This window comes from Helianthus annuus, chromosome 8 (genome assembly GCF_002127325.2).
Source record: "Helianthus annuus cultivar XRQ/B chromosome 8, HanXRQr2.0-SUNRISE, whole genome shotgun sequence".
NCBI classification, from domain to species: domain Eukaryota; kingdom Viridiplantae; phylum Streptophyta; class Magnoliopsida; order Asterales; family Asteraceae; genus Helianthus; species Helianthus annuus.
The window spans coordinates 1825752-1849558 of NC_035440.2; the positions used below are offsets into that span (position 1 = coordinate 1825752).

Consider the following 23807-nt stretch of genomic DNA (forward strand, 5'->3'; position numbering starts at 1 on the left):
TGACAACTCGAACGATTAACCCAGTGACAATTATCCGCGTAAACTCTTATATTTATGCCTTCTATGCTGACCCAATCGTGCCAGGTCCGACTAATAAATTATGTGGACTGTCATTATTCCAAATAGAAATCGGCCCATTAGTGTTCTAATACTCATGCCCAATTCGGTTATTTTTATTTAATAGAAACCGACTAATATTTTAGTTAATATTGAGGTGGGCTTAGGCCCATTACGGTTATAAGGAAACCGCCCCAAACCTTGGCTAACAAGTATACGTGATATATATATAGACTTCCTGATATGTTCGACTAGCTTAAAAACAAAACAAACCCTATTGTTCCATATATATTGCGATCGGCGATTGAAGAACCCCCCCCCCCCCCCCCGAGCAGAACCTCGTTTCATCTAGTCGGTTAGTAAGTTTCCATGTTCTTATTAGTTGTTAATAAATTGCATGTTCATGATGATTACCTCTTGTCGGCTATGTAAGTATGGTTGCATGTGATTATCAAGTGATTATGGCTTATGATTGGACCAAATTATCTATGCTACATAAGTGGGTGTGTTATGATTGACTTTTGCATGCCATCAATAATGGGTTACCGTCCAAATTTGATAGGGGGGGGGTATGAACGGTCCAACAGCTTTTGAATGCTTTAAATATTATTTGCTTGATAATGTGAATACCTTTTGAATGCTTTAAATAATAAGTGTTAACTGAAAGGGGCTCGGTTGGTTCGGGTAGTATGTATTGGTTAAATATAACGGCTGGGGTATATGTATAGCAGGGTTATATGTTAAATGCTATCATAGGGCCACACTTATTTTACGTAATATTGAACTAGTTGTTGCAAACATATGCTGAATTGGATCTAGACAATTGGGCCGTGAAAACTAGAAGCCCAACAGGGGATTGTGAGTAATCTGTGGATGGTGTATGTTGTGCTATAATTTGACTTTTGTATGTGAAATCATAAACTGTGAACAGAAGTACCTACGGCTATAAGGGGTATTGTTGGATTAGACTTAATATATTTGTTCAGGTAATAGGAATTGGACAAATGTGGGCCGAATGGGTTGAGTTAGGGACTTAATACTTTGGGCTGGTTGGGTGTCAACATGTGGTAATGGTGTGGGTTAATAGTGTCTAGTATGTAAACGAAACTCACATGTTGTTAATTAATTGTATATAGTAATTGGGGATTTTTAGAATCAGCATTAACTGTTAATAGCTATCTCGATGGTTTGTATGCTAGAGGAGGTTTTATTCATGTAACCTTGACTTAACAGATAAGTGTTAATATACATGTGATATATTGGGCTGATGAGTCCAGCAATATGGGCCACATTCTATAAGTAGGTTTGAAACATATTTTAGTCGACCATGAAGGTGTGTATGTGGTATGTGACTGATTGTATATTGAGTTGAATTAATTGGATATGTGCATACCTAGTAATAGTGTTTCACATGAACAACGAATACGTGACTTATTTGCACGTGAAAGATGTGATCCGTGTGCTTATGGAACTAACTGTTATCGGTAACCATTATAGGACGTGTCTGTATAACTGATAAACAAGATATTTAATCTTAATCTTACCGAGCAAACCCAAGGTGAGTTCACTGCACTTTTCTAAGCATGCGTCCCGGTGGTTTGGGACATCTGGTAAACGTTTCTAAAGGGAATATTGGGTAAACTGTTTATTTGGGATGTTGGTTATTGAACACAGTATAAATCATGTAAGACCCCATACATCTACCGTGTTGCTGAAGAAGCAACGAGGTATTTAGTTGATAGCGCTATTAGGTTTGGCACCCTCACACCGGGCCGAAAGGACGGGCGTGAACTAATTACCTGGACTTCATGACCAATGCCTAGTTAGAGGCATTGGGGTTGGGCATTCACATCGTGTACATATAAGACCCCTTACATCTATTCAAGGTTGTTTGACACCTTGACATCATGACCAATGCCTAAATGGAGGCATTGGGGTTGGGCATTCACATCTAGTCGCCACATACGGTAATCGAGTAATAACAACATCGAAACATCAAACATCATAACAACAAACAACATATCGTCTCGTAAACTGTTTTACTCACGTGATCGGTAACATAACTTGGTAAACAAACACAAACCTTGAACTCACCAGCGTAGTCTGACACACTTGTTTACATGCTTGTAGGTAATTATTGAAGGAACTTGGGAGCTTGCCGTCTGATGCTGCTGGAGTGGTTGTGATCATAATAAACAATTACATTGATTTGGTTTTGATACATTTATACGCTTATACATTTATGCTTCCGCTCAATACTTTGGTTTTGGTTTAACTTTTCAAACGATACATTTCTTTCAATTGGGTATTTCAATACATTATAACTTGTGTTTGATATGATTGGTGGCTCTTTGTTGGATCGTTGCATCTCCATTAGGGACATGCCCTAGGTGGAAATTGGGGGTGTGACATAAATGGACCCCGATGATGACGAAAATAAACTTTTTCAACGGCCTATACCAACAAGCGATAAAAATTATATTTTTTAACATTGTATATTTTTTAATTTTCTTTACTAAGTTCATATTTTTTTTAACACTTATTATTCTATAATATGTAGGATCGCACACGAGGAAGCGGGTGTAAGGATCTCGACGTGATGAAAGTCGCTTTAAAGGAATTTAAAGAGAGATATCCGAACGGTTTTCAACATGTCGAGGCGTGGGGGGTCGTTCGAAAACACGACAAATGGGCCCAAGTCCCATTGTTGGGTGAGGAAGGGGAAGGTTCGGCACAAAAAAGAAAGCCCCTTGACGTGGACCCTTCCATACCCGATATGAACGAAGACCCCTCGCCACAAAGAACACAACGGCGAGACAAGCGTCAAGCGACATCGTCCGAGGGAAGCTCGGCCGAGTTGGCGGCACAATTCAAAGAGTACACCGCCATGAAAGAAGCGAAGCACGCGATGGAATTAGACGCGATTGAATTGAGGAAGAAAAGAGAGTCGGAGGCTCGCGAGCTCATATCGGAACAACGCGAGACGATGAAAAACTACAATTACGATCGAGATATGAAAACATTCCTCAAGCCGCACGACGATGCTCCGCCAAATATGTTGCCGTTCATCCTCGCCCGAAAGCGCGACATCGCTAACAAGTACGGGTGGCCGTGCGATTTCTAAAATTTTTATTTTCTAGTTTTAATGTAATTTTTATTTTCTAGTTTTAATGTAATTTTTATTTTCTAGTTTGAATGTAATTTTAATTTTCTAGTTTGAATTTAATTTTTATTTTTATTTTCTATTTTGAAATGTCTTTTGTTAAATTTTATTAATATTTTTTTACAAACATGCATAATTACAACAAATAAAAAAACAAAAACAAAAATAAAAAACCAAGTCACCTAAGAGGGGAAGGCCGCCATCAATTTAGGGTGTGAGAGGAGTTTAAGAGAGGAGTTAACGTGGCATAACGTAATTGGGTGTGCGTAAGAGAGGGGACTCCCCTAAAAAGGGGAGTGCCCCTCTCACCCTAAAGTAATTCAAAATATCGTCATTTCTTGAATGCTTCAACACCATTGATTACTATTAGAAGGAAAAAAAATCGTAGGTACCAATATATGAAAGTTTTAATTAAAGATACCAAATAAAGGAATACATTGATCGAACATATTCTCCTCAGGAATCTTGATTACCTTATCATCATTTTTATTTTATTTTATTTTAGAGTTAATTACCCGGATGGTCCCTGTGGTTTTATGTTTTTTCACGTTTAGTCCTCACCTTTAGGGAATAACAGGTATGCTCCCTATAGTTTGTCATTTTGTTACTCAGATAGTCCCCTGGCATTTACTCAAGGGACTATCCGAGTAACAAAATGACAAACCATAGGGAGCATACCTGCTATTTCCAAACTAACTGACATCTACTCGGGGACTATCCGAGTAACAAACTAACAAACCATAGAGAGCATACCTGCTATTTTCAAAAGGTGGGGACTAAACGTGAAAAAACGTGAAACCAGAGGGACCATCCGGACAATTAACTCTTTATTTTATTACAATAATAGTTTCCAACTACAGTTTAATAAAAACAACGCAAAAAAGTACATATTTTAATATTTTATCATAGTGATTTGTAAAGCTAAAAATAACTCACTTTTGTCATTATTTTAAATTACAAAAATCGTCCTTTTATGCATGTCACTTATTCTAAATTGTATCCTTTGTTTTCAATAATTACAGAAAACGTACTCGATGTTTGCAAGCCCTTGCAAGTTATGTCCTTTAGCCCTAATTCAGTTAATTTTTATAGTTAAATCTGACCAAATGGACCCCACATGAGGATATTTTGGTCATTTTACTCTCATGTGGGGTCCATTTGGTCAGATTTAACCAAAAAATTAACTGAGTTATGGCAAAAGGACATAACTTGTAAGGGTTTGCAAACATCGAGTACATTTTCTGTACTTATTCAATTATAATATTGTTTTGGGTTTTGGGTTTTGGGCTAACTTTATCAATTATACTTATGGTCTCCTTTCAATTCTATTATTGTTAATTTGGGCTTATTTTATCATTCGGGCTTAGTTATTCTATAAGTTTTTTGGTTGTAAAATGTTTGAGCTTATAAAAAATGGGATTTTAGTAATATCAAGTATCCTATTTTTTGCTAAGGGTATCCTCCTATTTTTTAGGGTATCCTTTCTGTAAAACCGAAAAAAGCGATACGAATAAGGGGCTACGGCTCGTTACACTATGGTTCCACCACTGTGGCAGATGGTGGCATGGTGGTTGATGGCGAGATAATTACATGGTTGTCATGAAAAAGATTAACGAACAAGCTCAAGAACTGTGTTTTAGAAATTAATCAGTAAAATATTATTTCTTAATTAAAAGTTAGCTAAATATCAACTGATTATGACCCCTTAGTTAAAATTAATCACCTTATTTTAAAAAAAGTTAATATCAAAACGAACATATTTTGTCACATGTAATGAACATATTTTTGTCACTCCTCTACCAAATTTTGGTATATATTAAACCTCTTAAATTTATATAAAACGCATGTATGTATGAAAATAGTTAAAATTATCCATTTCGTATGTCCACGTAAAAAAAAAAAAAAAAAAATAAGTTTTTTTAAGGGGGATTTTCTACCAAATTTTGGTATATATTAAAGTTCTTAAATATGTATGTACGAATGAAACCAGGTAAAATCATCCCGTTCATATGTCCACGATAACAAAAAACTAAGTAGATTAAGTTCTCTTTTAACGAAGATTCATTATAAGAAAACAGGTTGAAAGTGGGGTCTAAAAACAATCTCAGTTATGTATTATCTATATTACAATTATCTTTTTTTTACGGCAAATTTCTTTTATTTCCTACCGTTTATGTGACTTGAACTCAAGACATCCCTCTCTCAAAGTGTTTAAAGGCTTTGCCTTTATCAATGGATCACCACCCCATTGGTACTATATTACAATTATCAACTTACGTGAAGAATACTTTGGTAGCGTTTGGTACGAAGGAATAGAATGCGGAATGGAATGGATCATTCTATTGGAATGAAAAGAAACATGTTTGGTTGTCAAGTGGTAATGGAATGAATCATTCCACAAGGAATGTAAACCTTCCAAATATAATAATTTTCATTCCTTACTATGGTGGTGTTTTTTTTTCATTCCTTCATGGAATGGAATAGAAAGATATATTATTATTATTATTATTATTATTATTATTATTATTATTATTATTATTATTATTATTATTATTTTACCATTAATATTATTAGTATTATTATTATTATTATTGGTTTTAATAACTCACTCACGAGCGACACCATTACTGCCATAGCTGCCGCCGTGACTACCGTCGCCGCCGTCACCCACTTCCGCTGCCGCCACCACCACCACCACCCAGTTGTTTCCCACCACCACCCACCTCAACCCCAGTCGTCACCCACCTCCGCCGCTACCAACTGTCACCCACCATCCACACATCCGCCCCCGCCGTCACTCGCCACCACTCACTGCAGCCACCCATTGCCACCACCTCCGACCATCCCTACCATTGCCACCTATCACCACCGACTACCATCACTCATCACCGATTTTATTCATTCGTCTATTCTTTCCTACCAAACAACACAAAGTAATGATTCATTTCCTTCTCACATGGTAATCAAACAAGACATGGAATGGCAATGATCCATTCCATTACATCGTCCATTCCGTTACCTCGTACATTCCATCCACCCGTCTATTCCATTACGCCATACCAAACAGACCCTTTGACTTTTCTCTTTTTGTGTTTTTGTCGTCGTATATACTTTTACCCCTCAAGTTTAGTTGGTCTATGTTTTAACGTATATTTTATTATTACGTACATTTTCAGTTGTTCTATGTTTAAACGTATATTTTATTTTTTCCTGAAATGGGTCATATCAAATAAAATATACATTTCCAGCTGTTCTATGTTTTAACATATATTTTATTTTTTCCCAAAATGGGTCGGATCAAATAAAATACGTTTTTCGTGATTATTTTTATATACATTTTAAATTGGTCTACTGATTATTTTTATATACATTTTAAATTGGTCTACGATTTGATTTTTTTTTTTTTTTGAAAAACCAGATCAAATATAATATCTTTTCATTATACAGTATAACTTGATGTACTTTACGTTTCAACGTCACGACAACACACGAGGCACCTTACTAGTTATTCACCAAGTGATAAAAAATAAGATTTTAAAAATCCACTTTACCTAAATTAAAACAAAAAATATCACATTATCCCAATATTTTGAAAACTGCTATTTATATTAAAACAAAACAAATCTAGCCCCTACAATTTCATTCACTGGACATTTATATCCAAAACCTTTGAAGAAACAGGAGCTTTAGGAATAGTTACATACAAAACACCATCTTTAACCTCTGCTTTAATCTTCTCAAACTGTATATTCTCAGGCAATCCAATCCTGAAACCATACTTTCCATAACTCTCAGAACTCCATTCCTTATTATTTTCATTTTCATCATTGTTTTCTTTCTTCAATTTCTCTGCTTTCAAAACCAACATCTTCTCTTCAACCCATACTTTCACATCTTGTTTAGTCATTCCAGGCATGTCAAACCTCATTTTATAGTCTTGTTCAGTTTCTTTGATCTCCCATGGTGTTCTTCCCCTGCTGTAACTGCTTGTGGGTTCGCCTTGTGGGCCCCACGGGTTACCGCGGTCGACTCGGTATGGTTGTGGATCTTCCATTAGTCTTTCCATTGTGTCCATCATTTGTGAGACTGTTCTTGCTGTTGGGAATCTGTCCCATAAGCCTGTAGTTGAAAAGATTGGATTTTGATTAGTATTTTGATGTTTTATGGAGAAATTAATGAATTATACATGGCTATATTATATTTTTATGATAAAGGGTTTGAGAAAAATACAATCTTGAATTTTTTTTATTTTATTTTTTGTCTTAATTATGAATTTTCTCATTACATGCACACAAAAAGATTGAATTTTGATCTTTGTAATAAAGAATTATGCATACCCATATCACTAGTTCAAGAAAAAACCTTGATTTATAGTTGAAAATTACTATTGGGAGCATAACTCTACACAAAAAAAAAAAAAAAAAAATTGAATCTTGATTGGTTTTTTAATCTTGTATCAAAGAATTATGCATACCCATATCATTAGTTCAAGAAAAAACAAAATGATAATTTTGAGTTAAAAATTAGTTTTTGAGCATAATTTTGAGTTAAAAATTACTTTTGAGCATAACAATGCACACAAAAAGATTGAATCTTGATTGGGTTTTTTAAACATATATCAAAGAATTATGTATACCCATATCATTAGTTCAAGAAAAAAATATCCACTTTAAAATTTAAAATTTACTATTGGGAGCATAACTCTCCACTAGGGGTGGAAACGAGCCGAGCCGAGTCCGAGCTCGACCAGGCTCGAGCTCGAGCTCGGCTCGATTCGAGCTTTATTTCTAAAGCTCGAGCTCGGCTCGAATGTTATTTTTCAAGCTCGAGCTCGGCTCGGGCTCGACTCGTTTAGTATTTATTAATTAATTTTTTATTAATTATAATAAATGTTATACATATTATTTAGTTATTTTTTATATTTATATAAATGGTAAATATTATTATTTAAATACATGTTTAATATATTAATAAAAAATATATATAAAGAAAGCTCGTTAAGACTCACGAGCCGGCTCGAGCTCGATAAGCGAAGCTCGGGCTCGGGCTCATTTACTAAACGAGCTTGTTTTTAGGCTCGGGCTCGAGCTCGTTTAAGCTCGGCGCGTTCGAGCTTTTTTTCAAGCCGAGCTCGAGTAGCTCGCGAGTAGCTCGACTCGTTTACACCCCTACTCTCCCCACCCAAACATTTAACAATTCATAAATTACCAAACAGCCCCCTAGATAGATGACACTAGATGATTTAACTCTTGATTGGTGTTTTCATTTTATATTGAAGAATCATGCATATCCCTTTCATGAATTCAAAATAAAAAAATAGTAAAGAAAAACCAAAAAGAAAGAAAAGAAAAATGAAAATTACCAATTGGAGGAGATTGGACTACTCTTTTCTTGATGGGTTGTTTTTGTTGTGGAGTCTTGATGCTTGCTCTTTGTAAATGATCCAAATTTCCATTTCCTGATTGTGCTTTGATGATGTTAAAATTATGGTTCTTTTTGTGGGATTTTGGGGCTAATATTAAAGATGAAGGGTGTGATTTGGGAGTGGTAATTCTTTGAGAGAATAATGAGAGGGCCATGCTTCTACTATTTGCTTTCTAGTACACTCAATTACTCAAGAGAACTTTGATGAAAATGCATAGGGGGTCATTTGTATATATAGATAAGTACAGGATAAGAATGGAAATTTCTAGAAGTGATGAGAAACTGGATCAGAGGCCCACCTGATCTTTACATTTTTTTTTTTAATAAAAATTGTTGTCTTTTTTGAGTGTTTATAGAATCTAGATAGCTCTAGAAGCGAGAAGGTGTTTCTTCAGAGTTTATTTGGCCCACAAGAGAAATAAAAAGAAGCTGTTTCTTTAGAGTTTTTTTTTGGCCCACAAGAGGAAAGAAGCTGAAGGGCCATCAGCCCAGAATCAAGCTTGAATGGTTTGACTCGGAAGAAAAACTCCTACTCGGGTTGGTTGATTTTTTTTAATTGTAAATTTATAATCGTGTTTTAAACAATTTAAAAGGTGAAAATAATTTTAATACTTTTAGATGACATTTAATAAGGTTAGTTGGTATTTAATTTAGATGTAAAAAATTGTATATTTCTTTGTTTAGGCTACGCATTGTATTTATACCTCATCCTTCCATCATTTACCGTCACATCACCATGCCGAATCATGTGGCAAATGCCCATGGACGGTGATTTATTGGGGCCAGAGGGTGCCCAGGCTCCCATCGAGTTTTCGTTCGTAGTGTTAATTTTACCGAAAATTTACGAAAAAAAATATTTTTTGTAGTGTAAAATATTGGATTTTTTAGAGTCCAGCCCCCACCGATTTGGAATTTGAGAGTCCGGCCCCACTAAGTTTTCGTTCAAATTCCATCCGATTTCGATGATAACAGTAATTTCCCGAAATAATTAGCCAATTTTCACGTACTTTTTTTTTTCAAACGTGTCATCATCATCATCATCATACTCGGTAAATCCCATCAATAGCAAAGCTAAGGTAAAGTCTGAGGAGGGTAAGATATAGACATCCTTACCTCTACCCTGTAGGAACAGAGAGGTTGCTTCGAGTGAGACCCCAGCTTGATAGTAGTTTTACTCGGAGTCTCTGAATTTATTATTTCATGTATTTACGTATACACTTAGTTTCAATCATAAACCCGTCAACTTTTAATATCAAGATTTTGGCCAAAACTATAAAAATAGACGTCCCCTGTAAAAAAATATGGTTTAGAGAGTGTTTGGGGTTGAGTTTTGAAGGAGATTTTTAGATTATTGAGTTTTGAAATCATAAATAATCAAGTTCATATAACTATATATACAAATGAACCAATAAATTATATATCGATTTTTCTCTAGCAAAAATATCCTCCTATTTCAGTTTCTCCAATCAATAATTTTCATAAGTATAAAGTATATGAAGCTCGACTTAAAAATCAGATTTATTTAATAAAAGTTATAAAAAGTGCTAACTAAACATCAACATCCAATGTACAAAAAATGCAAAAGAATGCCAAAACTAAATTACAGAATGTAAATATTTTAACACAAGTAACTTTGTTTAAAATACTAAATTACATGGTTAAACATGATATTTATTTCAATAAAAGAAATTACAAATTAATCTGAGATCAATGAAAACCCAATCCTGGATCATTGAACACATCCCATTGAAATCCTGGATTATCATTCCAATTTTGTGGGAATTCAAATTCAAATGAAGGGTTTAAAGATTCAAGTTGTTGATTATGAGACAACATCATCAATCCAATATCCTCAATTGTCGGAATGTTGTCGTTTAAAACGTCGGGTTTCTCTTCTTTGATCATGTGATTATTGAACACGTTATGCGAAGAAGTGGATTCACCGTTCTCTCTTGTGATAATCGGGTCAAGAGTACGTTGTTGCACGATTGGATGGTGTGTACGAGGGTCTAATCCCATAAACTTCATCTTCTTCTTGATCCGAGTATTCCAGTGATTCTTGATCTCGTTATCTGTTCTCCCAGGAAATTGAGCTGCGATTTTTGACCATCTAATACGACCATAATCGTTATACATTGGTATCTTTACACACATAAAAACAATAATTCATGTACGGGTGTCAATTGTGTGAGGTTAGTGAGTTGAATCATCTAAACAAGCACCACCCGTATATTTATTCGTGTTAAAGATATCAACTCTTGACCTAATACATTTAAATGCGTATAACCCAAATATGACTAATTTAACCAACGTCTAAAATAGTCAAACAGGTTGACGGGTTGTAATTAAGTTGTAAATATGTTAAATAGGTTGATGCATCGTAATAAATGGGTTAAATGAATTGGTGAGTAGACATGTTTAATCAAACGGATTAATGGGTTGACCTGTTTGATGAAACATGTGAAAAGATCAACTTGAAAATGACATGTTTAATTAAGCATGTCAAACTAAAACACAACCCATTTATTAAACCGGTTATACATGACAACCCAAAACCTGATTATTTACGTGTCGTGTTTTGAGTCATATTAAAAAATTACCTATTGCCAAGTCGAGAATGGAGTTGAATGATCATATCTTCTTCGGCTTCTGTAAACCCGCCTCTTTTAAGGTCAGGTCTTAGATAATTAATCCATCGTAGCCTACAACTCTTTCCACATCTCATCAACCCTACAATATAACACACAAAGAAATCAACTCCCAACGCTCGAGTTCTTCTAAAAGATCAAACATAGATGAAAATCAAACCTGCAAGCTTCGGGACAATTCGCCAACATTGAATACCATTGTTGAGGATGAAGGTCATGAGTTTATGATCTTCTTCAACTGTCCATGGTCCTCTTCTTAGTCCATTTTTCTCACAACATGGTTGTCTTCCCATCTTGATTGCATCAAGAACTAGAAATCAAATGGTTGATGTAGCAATGAGTAAAAGATTGATAAACAAACTATATATGTATGATGTATATATATGTGTGTATAGATAGATATATGTATGCATGTGTGTGTATATATATGTCTATATATGCATATAAGGACATTGTAAATCATGATGATGATTGATAGAGGATAGAAACTTGTACCGTTTGCATGCTAGTTTGAAAGTGAAGATTCTGCCAACTATCACAACTCATGATTGAGTAAGAAAGCACCAAACTTTATGACTAAAGATTCATTATCTTTTGACAATGATTAATCATTGTTGTCCAAAAAAGTAATCAAGAAAGGGGAGAAGGATGAGTTCGACTGTGGTTTTAATTATTTGTGATTATTATGAGTTAGTATCACAAAAAGTCTTGTGAAATTAATTTAATCTATAAGTTATTTGGATAAATTATATGACACCAATCATTACCGAACTTACTTAAGCATAATTATATGTATTCCCTTGGAAGCAAAACTCAATGATAGATAAAGCTCGTGTTAGGATCAAATATAAAGTCTATTAAAAATAAGAAGTCATAAGAATGGTATCAAACAGACTCAGTTTGACCTCATTGAAGCTGCATTGGAATCGTCTCATCGAACTCTACGATGTGAGATTTTAGGTTTTTGTTTCTAGATGTTTAGCTTGTAGATTTTGGACTTTTGTTTACATCATTGTGTCTTTTATATATTTGAGTCATTGTGTGTTTTTTCTTCGATATTGTGTTATACTTTTCGGGATTGTGTTATATTTTGCTCGCTATTGTGTTATATTTTGCGATCCATTGTGTCTTTGTACACTTTTTGTTTTTAAGAGCCTTTGTAGAATAACTTTACCCCATAATCCTCGTCTAATCAATGTGTCTAAGGTTTTAAGAGTTTCGCATTTTATATGATAGTTCGACTGTAAAACTTATTTATTTTTTGTGTAACTCATACTATTTAAGGATAGAGAATGGATTTTCGTCTACTCATCTTGACAAGACGGTTCTCCTTCGCCATGTATTTGTTGTAGTATCTCGAATACGAATCTTGAAAGTTGACCCCTAGTATTCAAAGTCGACTTCAAGGAATCGAAGAATTAGTAATGAACTTACAACAAAGAATACTACATGTACCATTATATCAACCTTTAAAATTAGAGTAAACTGCCATTTTGGTCCCTGAGGTTTGGTTACTTTTGCCACTTTAGTCCAAAACTCAAACCTTTTGCATCTGGGTCCCCGTGGTTTCAGTTTTATTGCCATTTTGGTCCAAAAATGAAATCAGGTCATACTTGTCTTATAAAATTATGCAATTTTGTCATTTTCCTCAGGGGCAAATCAGGTCATATTTGTCTTATAAAATATGGTATTTATTTATAAAAAAGAAATGATCATTTTGCCCCTGTAGAAAATGACAAAATAACAGGATTTTATAAGAAAAATATGACCTGATTTCATTTTTGGACCAAAATGGCAATAAAACTGAAACCACAGTGACCCAGATGCAAAAAGTTTGAGTTTTGGACTAAAGTGGCAAAATTGACCAAACCACAGGGACCAAAATGGCAGTTTACTCTTAAAATTAACATATGCATAAGAATGTGCAAGGATTATTGTTTGTTACTTGTGAGGCTCATAAACTTAATTTCCAATGGAGTGATATGACATTTATGTTCAATTTCACTAATTTAACATTCCAAAGTTGTTTTATATTTAAAAACGTTTGATTTTCTAAATAAAATATTGGATAGGGTCTATAATTGCAAGGTCCCCTTATGGTTGTCAAGTTTCATGAATGGGGAGCAACCTTTTTTATTTATGTTCTTTGGGTTGGTGAGCTTTAAGTAATTCTTTATGAAAATATTCCCTTTAAATGAGTCTTTATTTGCTAAACAAGTTTTTATTTAATTAAAACTAATCATTGAAAAAATAAAAATAAGTATATCAGGCTGCGCATGGTACAAACCCACTCCATTCATTGAATTTTTTATGTACTTTTTTAGTAGTGCATTTATATAATAAAATGGTATTTGCGTAACACGTCTCCATGATCATTATTTGATTTGTTTTTTACTACACATTTTAAAGGTTTTATTTTGATAAAAGTTAAATGTCGTTTTAGTACATGTGGTTTGAGTCATTTTGCCAGTTTAGTCCAAAAGTTTTATTTTTCGCATGTGGGTCCAAAAAAAGGTTTTACCGTTGCTATTTTAGTCCACTGGGTTAACGAGAAGGGCAATTCGGTCATTTTTTATGGTCGAATTGCCCTTCTAGTTAACAAAATTATATTTAAAATGACCGAATTGCCTTTATCGTTAACAGAAAAAATGGATGATGTTAACCCAGTGGACTAAAGTGGCAACAGTGAAACCTTTTTAGACCCACAGGTGAAAAAATGAAACATTTGGACTAAACTGACAAAATGATCCAAACTACAGGGACTAAAATGACTTTTAACTCTTTTGATAATATTGCAAGAACTTACTAGAAAATCATCCTTCTTGGAGATTCTATCGTATCAACACATTCAATTGTGAAGTTATCACATTCCATTATGAAGTTACCATAGGATTATCATTATGTGTATTTTTTTTTACGGTGAACACCTCCTCCTAAAATCCACCTATTACCCACTATGTAATTTAAACCGACATCACTTTGATAAAAGATAAAAAAAACTGATGCCACTAGACCAAAAGACCATCGACATCTATTTTATCTGTATCTAATGTGAAATTCAACTAATCTAATAAGGCTTTATTATCCTTGATAGAGTTGTTCATGCATCCGATCCGAAACGATACAAGAGTTGCTCCAATCCTATGTTGTAAAACTCTCATCACAACCATGACATTGTCCACTTTGGAGTTTGCTCCCATAACTCTGTTTTTCACTATCACGGTAATTCTCTCACCTAACATACGTGAATGTGACGTTTTGATAGGATTCATCACGTTGAGGTCATAAAACACGTCATGCCTGTTGGGGAATTTCAGAAAACCGGATGATCAGAGAGGCGTGTAATCACTCTCAGATCAAATTATTTTGGTGGTTCACCCGAATAATTCAATCGGATACAACTCTGACTTCGAGAAATTGAACAAGGGTATGTTTTGTCTGTGAATTGTCTGATAACACGATACACTATATTTAATCTAGTATTACTCTTGTCCACGACCAATTGGAGATTTAGATAAGGCGTTATAGTTTGTCACAATATATGTAGTAGATTACAAATATGGTCTTGTTAATAAATAAAATACATATTTTAGGGTTTAGATTAAGGTTAGTCATTCTACTCATATACATAGTTGATTAATATAACACAACAGTGACAAGACCTTACGAAGTCTTCATTATTATACATGGTATCAGGGCCTTAGCGTTCTTGCCTTTTACTTCTCTCCCTCTCAATGCCACCAAATGTTGGTTGGTTGTCGGTTCTCTTCCCTCATCGTCTCCCTTGTGTGATGAATTTCTCATTTATTAATTCTTTTTTTAGCCGCCACTGTCATTAGTGTTGCAGAAATCGGCCTAGGCGGCCGATTAATCGGCGCCTAGGCGCTAGGCGGTCACTTACTGCCTAATTTTGAGCTAGTCGGTCAATTAATCAGCCATGTCAAAGTCGGTCCTAGGCGGTCAAAAATCGGATTAATCGGACTATATTAATCGGTCAAAATCGGTCCTAGGCGGTCAAAATTGGTCAAAATCGAACCATACTATCTGAAACTTGAAGTATTTATGTGAATTTTGAAGTATTATTTTTATATTATTGGGTATATATATATAATTTTGAAAAAATATATATAAAAATCCCATTCCGATTAATCCCTAGGCGGTACCTCACCGCCCGACTAGCGCCTAGCGCCTTCTACAACATTGTCTGTCATAGCACATGTTGTGGCGGTCGTAGCTCTTGTGACCATACTGTCACAGTCGTAGCTATTTTTGCAAATCACGATGTATCTAATACATGCTAATGCGTGCGAGATTGGTCACGTCTTTGTAGTGTAAAGGTACAGGTTGGATGACGTCTCGGAGGTTGCTTGGTTAACCCACGATATTACGATGTTGACGAGATCCTTGACGTTGGGAAAGATGAGATGATAGCGACGAGTCCAGGTCACGTCTTTGTTATGTGATCAAGGTTAGCTGTGCATGCATGTTCTTCATTGTGTCTGTAATCGGTTTTTAACGAAACTAATAATCATTCAACGTTTAAAGAAGGCATAACGATTAACAGCGATTATGTACTATTGACAATAAATAGCAAGTGTTGGTCTATTGAACACAGATTTAAAGCAAAAATATTCAGAAAAATTTCGGGTGCGAAACCCGCTTCTGTATTTTGTTTGTAACAAGGTACAGTGAATCCACATATCCTTCTTTCTCCTTGTCATTCAGCTTTTGACCCTGTCAATGGATGCCGACCGGTGGTTAGAAAAAAACGGTTTCAACCATTTACTTGTCAAATCAGTTTGAATCAAACGGGTCGAAGTTAACGCATACAATATACTAGATGTTTTTATTCAAAGAAACAGATTTATAATACGAGTAAAGTACACGGATCGTCCTGGCAGTGTACCAAAATTTTGGATTTGGTCCTTAGCTTTTCAAAAGCACACCGACGGTCCCTATGGTTTGCACTTTGTAACGCATTTAGTCTCCAACCAACAAATCTAAAGGTTTTAGCATTTCCAAGTTACGAACTAAATGCGTTACAAAGTGCAAACCATAGGGACCGTCGGTGTACTTTTGGAAAAGTTGGGGACTAAATAGGTTACAAACTGCAAACCACAGGGACCATCCATGTACTTTTAGAAAGCTAAGGACCAAATTCGGAATTTTGGTAAACCACAGGGACCATTGTGTACTTTACTCTTATAATATACATTACTTTTGAAATAAAGTTTAGAGTAAAATGCACGGATAGTCCCTGTGGTTTGGTGAAATTTCACCTTTAGTCCCCAACTTTTCAAAATTACACTCTTAGTCCCTGTGGTTTGATAAGTTGTTACTCGGATAGCCCCGAAGCGAATGGAGGTTAGTTTTTCTGGTTAAGTGGGTGTGAAATGACAAGGACTATCCGAGTAACAACTTGTCAAACCACAGGGACCATTGTGTACTTTACTCTTATAATATACATTACTTTTGAAATAAAGTTTAGAGTAAAATGCACGGATAGTCCCTGTGGTTTGGTGAAATTTCACCTTTAGTCCCCAACTTTTCAAAATTACACTCTTAGTCCCTGTGGTTTGATAAGTTGTTACTCGGATAGCCCCGAAGCGAATGGAGGTTAGTTTTTCTGGTTAAGTGGGTGTGAAATGACAAGGACTATCCGAGTAACAACTTGTCAAACCACAGGGACTATCCGAGTAACCTTCATCCGCTTTGGGGACTATCCGAGTAACCTTCATCCGCTTTGGGGACTATCCGAGTAACAACTTGTCAAACCACAGGGACTCAGAGTGTAATTTTGAAAAGTTGGGGACTAAAGGTGAAATTTCACCAAACCACAGGGACTATCCGTGCATTTTACTCTAAAGTTTAAAGAAGAGGCCAAAAATGTTTAAGCTAGCAAAAGTTGGTTAAATATAGCCATAAATACAAAACTCACTTGGGTTTATCACTGGCGTTTTCCGTCGACTCAGACTCAGTGTCGGATGTTGACTTTAGATCAGTCAATTTCCCAAACGACTCTTTGGCATCACCGAAGAAATCAACAACTTTATCAAGCACTGTTTTCAGCTCGGCTTGGGTTGGGAGCTTAAAAAAGATCAGACGTTAAACTCTTAGATCAGTTAAACAGGCGGAAACTTGGTTTAATACAAATGTTTATTAGGAAATTTGGTGACGTATAAATATATAATCATAAATACCTCGACTACATCGTTGCTTGCAAGTGCCGCTCTTATGTTGGTACCTTCCTGCATAATCCACACGAGAATTAAAACGACAATTTTGTGAACTGACACAATAACATCTGAATCAACTTAAAAGTTAAAACTAGGGGTGTAAACGAGCTGAGCCGAGCTCGAGCCCGACTACGCTCGAGCTCGGCTCGTTATGTTTTTGTGAAGCTCGAGCTCGAGCTCGGCTCGGTTCGAGCCTACTTCTCAGAGCTCGAGCTCGGCTCGCGAGTAAAACCCAAAGCTCGAGCTCGGCTCGACTCGGCTCGAGCTATTTCTGGAACAACCTCAAATGAACTAAAAGCTCGGCCCGGGCTCGTTTCAACAGTGATTAAGCGAGCCAAAGCTCGGCTCGAGCTCGGCTCACCAATGTTATCATCATCATTATATGATATATATAAAAAACTAAAATTTTGTTTAGGCTCGTTTGGGCTCGCGAGCCTAAACGAGCTTTGTATTTCAGGCTCGAGCTTGGGCTCGATAACTAAACGAGCTCTATTTCAGGCTCGGGCTCGTTAAGGCTCGACTCGTTCGAGCTTTTAACCGAGCCGATCACGAGTAGCTCTCGAGCCTTTGGGCTTGTTTACACCCCAAGTTAAAACCCAATAAAATCTAAATTAACTTAAAGAGTAAATTGCCATTTTAGTCCCTGAGGTTTGGTCCAAATTGCCATTTTAGTCCAAATAGTTTTTTTCCTCCTCTGGGTCCCTGACTTCTCCATTTTCTTGCCATTTTGATCACATTGCCTAACTCAGTCTAAAAATCTGGTTATAACCAGGGGTATTTTTGGCATAATTGTTGTGTAGTGATAACCAGGGGTAGTTTACAACACTATTTATAAACCTCATAATAATTTAATACCAAAAATACCCCTGATCATAACCTGGTTTTTAAACTAAGTTAGACAATGTGATCAAAATGGCAAAAAAAAGGAAAAGTCAGGGACCCAGAGGAGAAAAAAAAACTATTTGGACTAAAATGACAATTTGGACAAAAACTCAGGGACTAAAATGGCAATTTACTCTAATTTAAATCCATGTTGGAAGTTGTTAACAGTTTACAAAATTTACTAAGTAAGTCTAAGGCGTAATAAGGTTTCTTAGTTCTTTTATGAGTAAAATGCCATTTTCGTCCCTGAGGTTTGTTGGCCAGTTTTATGACTTTCGTCCAAAGGTTTGTTTTTTCGCATCCGGATCCAAAAGATTTGAAATTTGCCATTTTCATCCGGCTCGTTAACTCCATCAATTTTTCTCCATTAAGTCAGGGGTATTTCCGTATTTTTTGTTAACATAAAAGGCAATTCGGTCTTTTTCACTTTGAGCACAAGCATTTAGCATAATGTACAAGTATTCAAAAGACCGAACTGCCCTTTAAGTTAACAAAAAAGACGAAAATACCCCTGACTTAACGAAGAAAAATGGATGGAATTCACAAGCGGGGTGAAAATGGCAAGATTTCAAACCTATTGGATCCAGATGCGAAAAAACAAACCTTTAGACAAAAGTCGCGCCAAACCTCAGGGCCGAAAATGGCATTTTACTCTTCTTTTACTTATGTGGAAAGATACGTTTTTTTAACCATATGGGACGGGCTGTTACAGGTTTAGTTCTATCTCTACAAGTGCTAAAAAGAACATACCACAATTTTGTAGCCATATCGAAATTCTGTAGCATTTCGCAACACGCGATGTTGTCGAATTGCCGTCTTTTGAACCGCCTTCTCGTCCTTAGGAATGACACACAAGAAAATAAATAAATAAGGGTCTTAAAACTATTGATATCATTACTATTAAGAGTAAATTACAAAAATCGTCCTTTATGAATGTCACTTATTGCAAACTGTGTCCTTTATCTTCAATAATTACAGAAAACGTACTCGATGTTTGCAAACCTTTGCAAGTTATGTCCTTTAGCACTAACTCGGTTAATTTTTTGTGGTTAAATCTGACCAAATGAACCCCACATGAGGGTATTTTGGTCATTTTACTCTCATGTGGGGTCCATTCGGTTAGATTTAACCACAAAAATACCGTCATGTGGGGTCCATTTTGTCAGATTTAACTACAAAAATTAACTGAGTTAGGGCTAAAGGACAAAACTTTCAAGGGTTTGCAAACGTCGGGTAGGTTTTCTATAATTATTGAAGATAAAGGACACAATTTGCAATACGTGACATACATAAAGGACGATTTTTATAATTTACTCTTCATTTAATTATATTGGAAAACTCAACTTGGAGATATAAAACTTAGAGTAAACTTCCGTTTTGCTCCCTGTGGTTTGGTCATTTTATCGGTTTTACTCCAATATTTAAAAATAGCCATTTTCCTCCCTGATTTTTCTAACTTATCTTCATTTTGCTCCCAGCCTCTAACTCCATCAGGGAGGAAATTGGCGACAAACTCGAAAGATTAGGGAGCAAACTGGCGACAAACTCGAAAGATCAGGGAGGAAAATGGCTATTTTTAAACTATTGGAGCAAAACCGTTAAAATGACCAAACCACAGGGAGCAAAACGGAAGTTTACTCTAAAACTTACTTTGTAAATAACTGCTGCAAGATTTCTGGCTAGAGTGTCCTTGTATATATATTTCCCAAGAAAATTATCTTTGGCTGAGACCATGATTTTTGCTGTTGTGCCACCTGCTACAATACTAACAGGATACCACAGATAAACCTGCATAATAAATAAACTCGATATCTTTTAACGCTATAATGTAAATGTAACATGAAGCATCTTGTTTAAATGCGATATTCAAGTTTGTTACACACAGATATGGCTGTAAACGAACCGAACGTTCAGAGAACTGTTCGCGAACCGTTTGGCAGGAAGTTTGTTTACGTTCGTTAGTTTAATAAAAGAACAAACATGAACAAGGTTGTGTTCGTGAACGTTAGTAATATGTTTGTTTACGTTCATTTATGATCGTTTGTTTTGTTTAGTTTACGTTCGGTCGTCAGAAACCTAGATAGTTAGATATATCATATTTGAAACATTATTTTGGTATAATTATGTTTATGCTTATGTCTAACTTGGGCCTTTGTTTTGGGATAATTATGTTTATGATTATATCAAGTTTTTAACAAGGTGATTATGTTTAATGTTTATGATTAAAAATGTTACTTTTTTATTTTTTAGAGTTAAATGTCATTTTAGTCCCTATGGTTTGGACTTCGGACTGTTTTGCCAGTTTAGTCCAAAGGTTTCATTTTTCGTCTGTGGGTCCAAAAAGGTTTCACCATTGCCATTTTAGTCCACTGGGTTAACTTCATCCATTTTTTCTGTTAACGAGAAGGGCAATTCGGTCATTTTATATGTAATTTTGTTAACTAGAAGGGCAACTGGCAATTCAGCCATATAAAATGACCGAATTACCCTAACAGAAATAATGGATGAAGTTAACCCTGTGGACTAAAATGGCAACAGTGAAACCTTTTTAGACCAACAGGCGAAAAATGAAACCTTTGGACTAAACTGGCAAAATGGACCAAACCACGGGGACTAAAATGGCATTTAACTCTATTTTTTAAAATGGTGAACCGTTGGTGAACAAGTTCAATTCCTTAATGAACAAACACATATAAAAATTTTCGTACGATATGTGTTCGTGAACAAGTTCAATGCTCTGTTCGGTTCGGTTTGGCTCATTTACAACCCTATAGACAGACAACAAATAATTGATCTCCTCTTTCAGTTGCTATAGTTAGGGGTGTATTTGTTCTGGTTTCAGTTTATTCGATTTAAAATTAAATTCTGTCATAACCAAAAACCGAACCGAATAGACAAGTTATTAACCAAACTAAACCGAATAAGATTAGTTATCAACCAAACCAAACCGAATAAAATAAGTTCTTAACCAAACCGAATAATCGAATTTCGATAATTGGTTTGGAATTTGGATATAGAAAACTAATGTTAGCAAATCATTTGAATACGTGTATAACTAGAGCTCCAAAAAACTGATCTACTCTTCAAGTAGTAGTAGCTACTAGGGGTGTACAATAACCACCGAACCGTTAGCCGAAACCGACGAAACTGAACTAACCGAAAGTCGGTTATCGTTTTTTTTTGCCATCGATTAACCGAAATTAACCGAACCATTTATATTTTCATAAATTTCTAGCTTTTATACTTCCATTTCATGTATTCATGTTTTATACTTTTATTTCATGTATTTATACCTCCATTTATTGATACCCAGGGGTGGACCTACCTTAGGGGGAGGGGTAGCCTCCGCTGCCACTTGGCACTCCGGCGGTAGTGTTACCGCTTTATTTTATAAAACGTTACCGCTACGAAGATTTTCTAGATCCGCCGCTGTTCATACCTCCATTTCATTTCATGTATCACTTTGTTTGATTTGGTTATTAACCGAAATTAACCGAACCGAACCGAACCGAACCAAAAACCAACAAATTAACCGAACTGATTAACCGATAACTTCGGTTACGGTTAATGCTAATAACCGAACCGAACCGACACCCCTAGCAGCTACTGGTGTATAAAACCGAAGCTAATAAAATAATTTCTTAACGGAACCAAACCGAATTACCGAACCGAATAACTAAATAAGGAACAGGTGTATGTATAATTAAAGGAGGATACTAACATTAGCCATACGAATAAAAATGACGAATCTAGGGTTTCCATCATCTTCAATCTTGGGCATAGCAGGCATGGGTCGTTGAAACTGACGAGCTTGCATTCCTCCTCCACCTCGTTTTCCTTTCGCTTCAACCACCATTAATCTCTTCTTCTGCTGTTTTCGTTGAGTTTGTGATGATGATGATGAAGAAAACGAGTGTCTGATTGAGTCATCGAGTGGTTTTAGGTTTTTGGAGTTGAATGGAAGAAGCGAGTGTGATTTTAGAGACATACAAACCTCCATTGTTGTTGTTGTTGCAGTGTTGTTCGAGCTAGAATGGTCTTATCCAGTATTATTAGGAATATTATTGTATACGTGGAACGATCTAGAGCGCTCAACTTGCGTTATTTTTACAGGAGTATTTATATATTAGTGGCTGTTACTGTTAGTGGCCTGGGTTTGGTCAACAAAAGTCAAAACCGGGTTAAAGCTTATTGAAACCGGTCTGGCATGCAACAAAAGTCAAAACCGAGTTTTGGCCAAACCGAGTTTAGGATGGAAGAGATCGGGTTTGACCGGTTTTAAAGTATGGGATTATAGCCTGATTTCAACCCAGTATTTGGTACTGGTACCGAAATCGATAAAATACCGATTTTTACCTTCAAATACCGATATTGTACCAAACATTTCCGGTATAGTCCTGGTACCACACTCATTCCTAGTTCAGGAAAACCGGTTTCAACATCGAGTCGGGTCAGGTTTGGGTTCAAAATTGGTTTCAGTTCTCACCCTGGTTTTTTGTGGACCATGTATACACACTCATATGTAGTGAGGTACGGTAAGGGGGACAGGGCGGTGCGTTATGGAGGTTCAACAATGCGTGATGAACAACAAAACACTGCCGCCGGTCTTCTTTATAACGTGTTGATTATATATCGCATCAATTGTTTCACGCATGAAGAAATTGAGGAAGTTGAGGGAAATTGTTGGGTGTGGTGAGTGATGGACATTTCCACTAAAATCCATCACTAGTGATGGAATAATGTTTAATGACATGACGGAAATTGATTGGAAGTTGTGAGTGAGTGATGACCGCCCATACCCTCTAAGAGAGAAATGTATACATTGTTAAATAAGCATCATTTGTTTCGTACTTAAAGCAATAAGTGTAAGTCTCTCCACATAATTCTCCTAGGTAACTGCTTAAAAGTGATTATGTATTAATCAATTCTCTCATTCAAGTATACAACTAAGCTTATGAGATAGCAATTAATAATAATACAATCATAACAAGCCTAGACATGTATGTTATCCTGTTTTAAGATGAAACTTTATAACGAATAATGAAGGTTTGTGACATAATCTCCTTTTAAATTTAGTGGATTATAAGTTTAGCTAACCCATTATAAAACATGAAATCAAACCAACTAGATTGTAAATTGTAACATTGTATGACCGGCATTTAGTTATATTAGTAGTTTGACGGTTTAGTATGATCACTTTTTAAATCCTAGTGGTAGTTTTTATATTTAAAGTATTTTCTTTTTTGTTTTCAAAATCCAACAAATATCTAAAATAATAAACTATACATTTGATTAATAATAAACTATTTATTTATTTATTTATTTATTTATTTATTTATTTATTTAGTGAGACTTTTGAAATTTAAGGCTAGTTTATTTGGTAGAGGCATATGTATT

General features: G+C 35.5%; 3 protein-coding genes across 3 annotated transcripts; all 3 read right to left on the reverse strand.

Annotated features, from left to right (window-relative positions):
* Positions 1 to 6807: 6807 nt before the first annotated feature.
* On the reverse strand, positions 6808 to 8853 carry LOC110871562 (small heat shock protein, chloroplastic). Its single transcript, XM_022120244.2, has 2 exons — positions 8583 to 8853; positions 6808 to 7339 (listed from the first exon to the last, which is right to left on the reverse strand). Exons 1-2 carry the CDS (start codon positions 8797 to 8799, stop codon positions 6864 to 6866), a joined length of 693 nt encoding a protein of 230 aa, XP_021975936.1. The 5' UTR covers positions 8800 to 8853; the 3' UTR covers positions 6808 to 6863.
* Positions 8854 to 10221: 1368 nt separating this feature from the next.
* LOC110871563 (protein ODORANT1) lies at positions 10222 to 11638 on the reverse strand. The gene is made up of 3 exons (XM_022120245.2): positions 11453 to 11638; positions 11245 to 11374; positions 10222 to 10754 (listed from the first exon to the last, which is right to left on the reverse strand). The coding sequence occupies exons 1-3, from the start codon at positions 11583 to 11585 to the stop codon at positions 10352 to 10354; spliced, it is 666 nt and encodes a 221-aa protein (XP_021975937.1). The 5' UTR covers positions 11586 to 11638; the 3' UTR covers positions 10222 to 10351.
* A 4185-nt stretch (positions 11639 to 15823) lies between these two features.
* LOC110871564 (protein HHL1, chloroplastic) lies at positions 15824 to 22508 on the reverse strand. Its single transcript, XM_022120246.2, has 6 exons — positions 22132 to 22508; positions 20061 to 20198; positions 19161 to 19247; positions 17493 to 17540; positions 17231 to 17379; positions 15824 to 16026 (listed from the first exon to the last, which is right to left on the reverse strand). Exons 1-6 carry the CDS (start codon positions 22408 to 22410, stop codon positions 16014 to 16016), a joined length of 714 nt encoding a protein of 237 aa, XP_021975938.1. The 5' UTR covers positions 22411 to 22508; the 3' UTR covers positions 15824 to 16013.
* Between the last annotated feature and the right edge of the window lie 1299 nt (positions 22509 to 23807).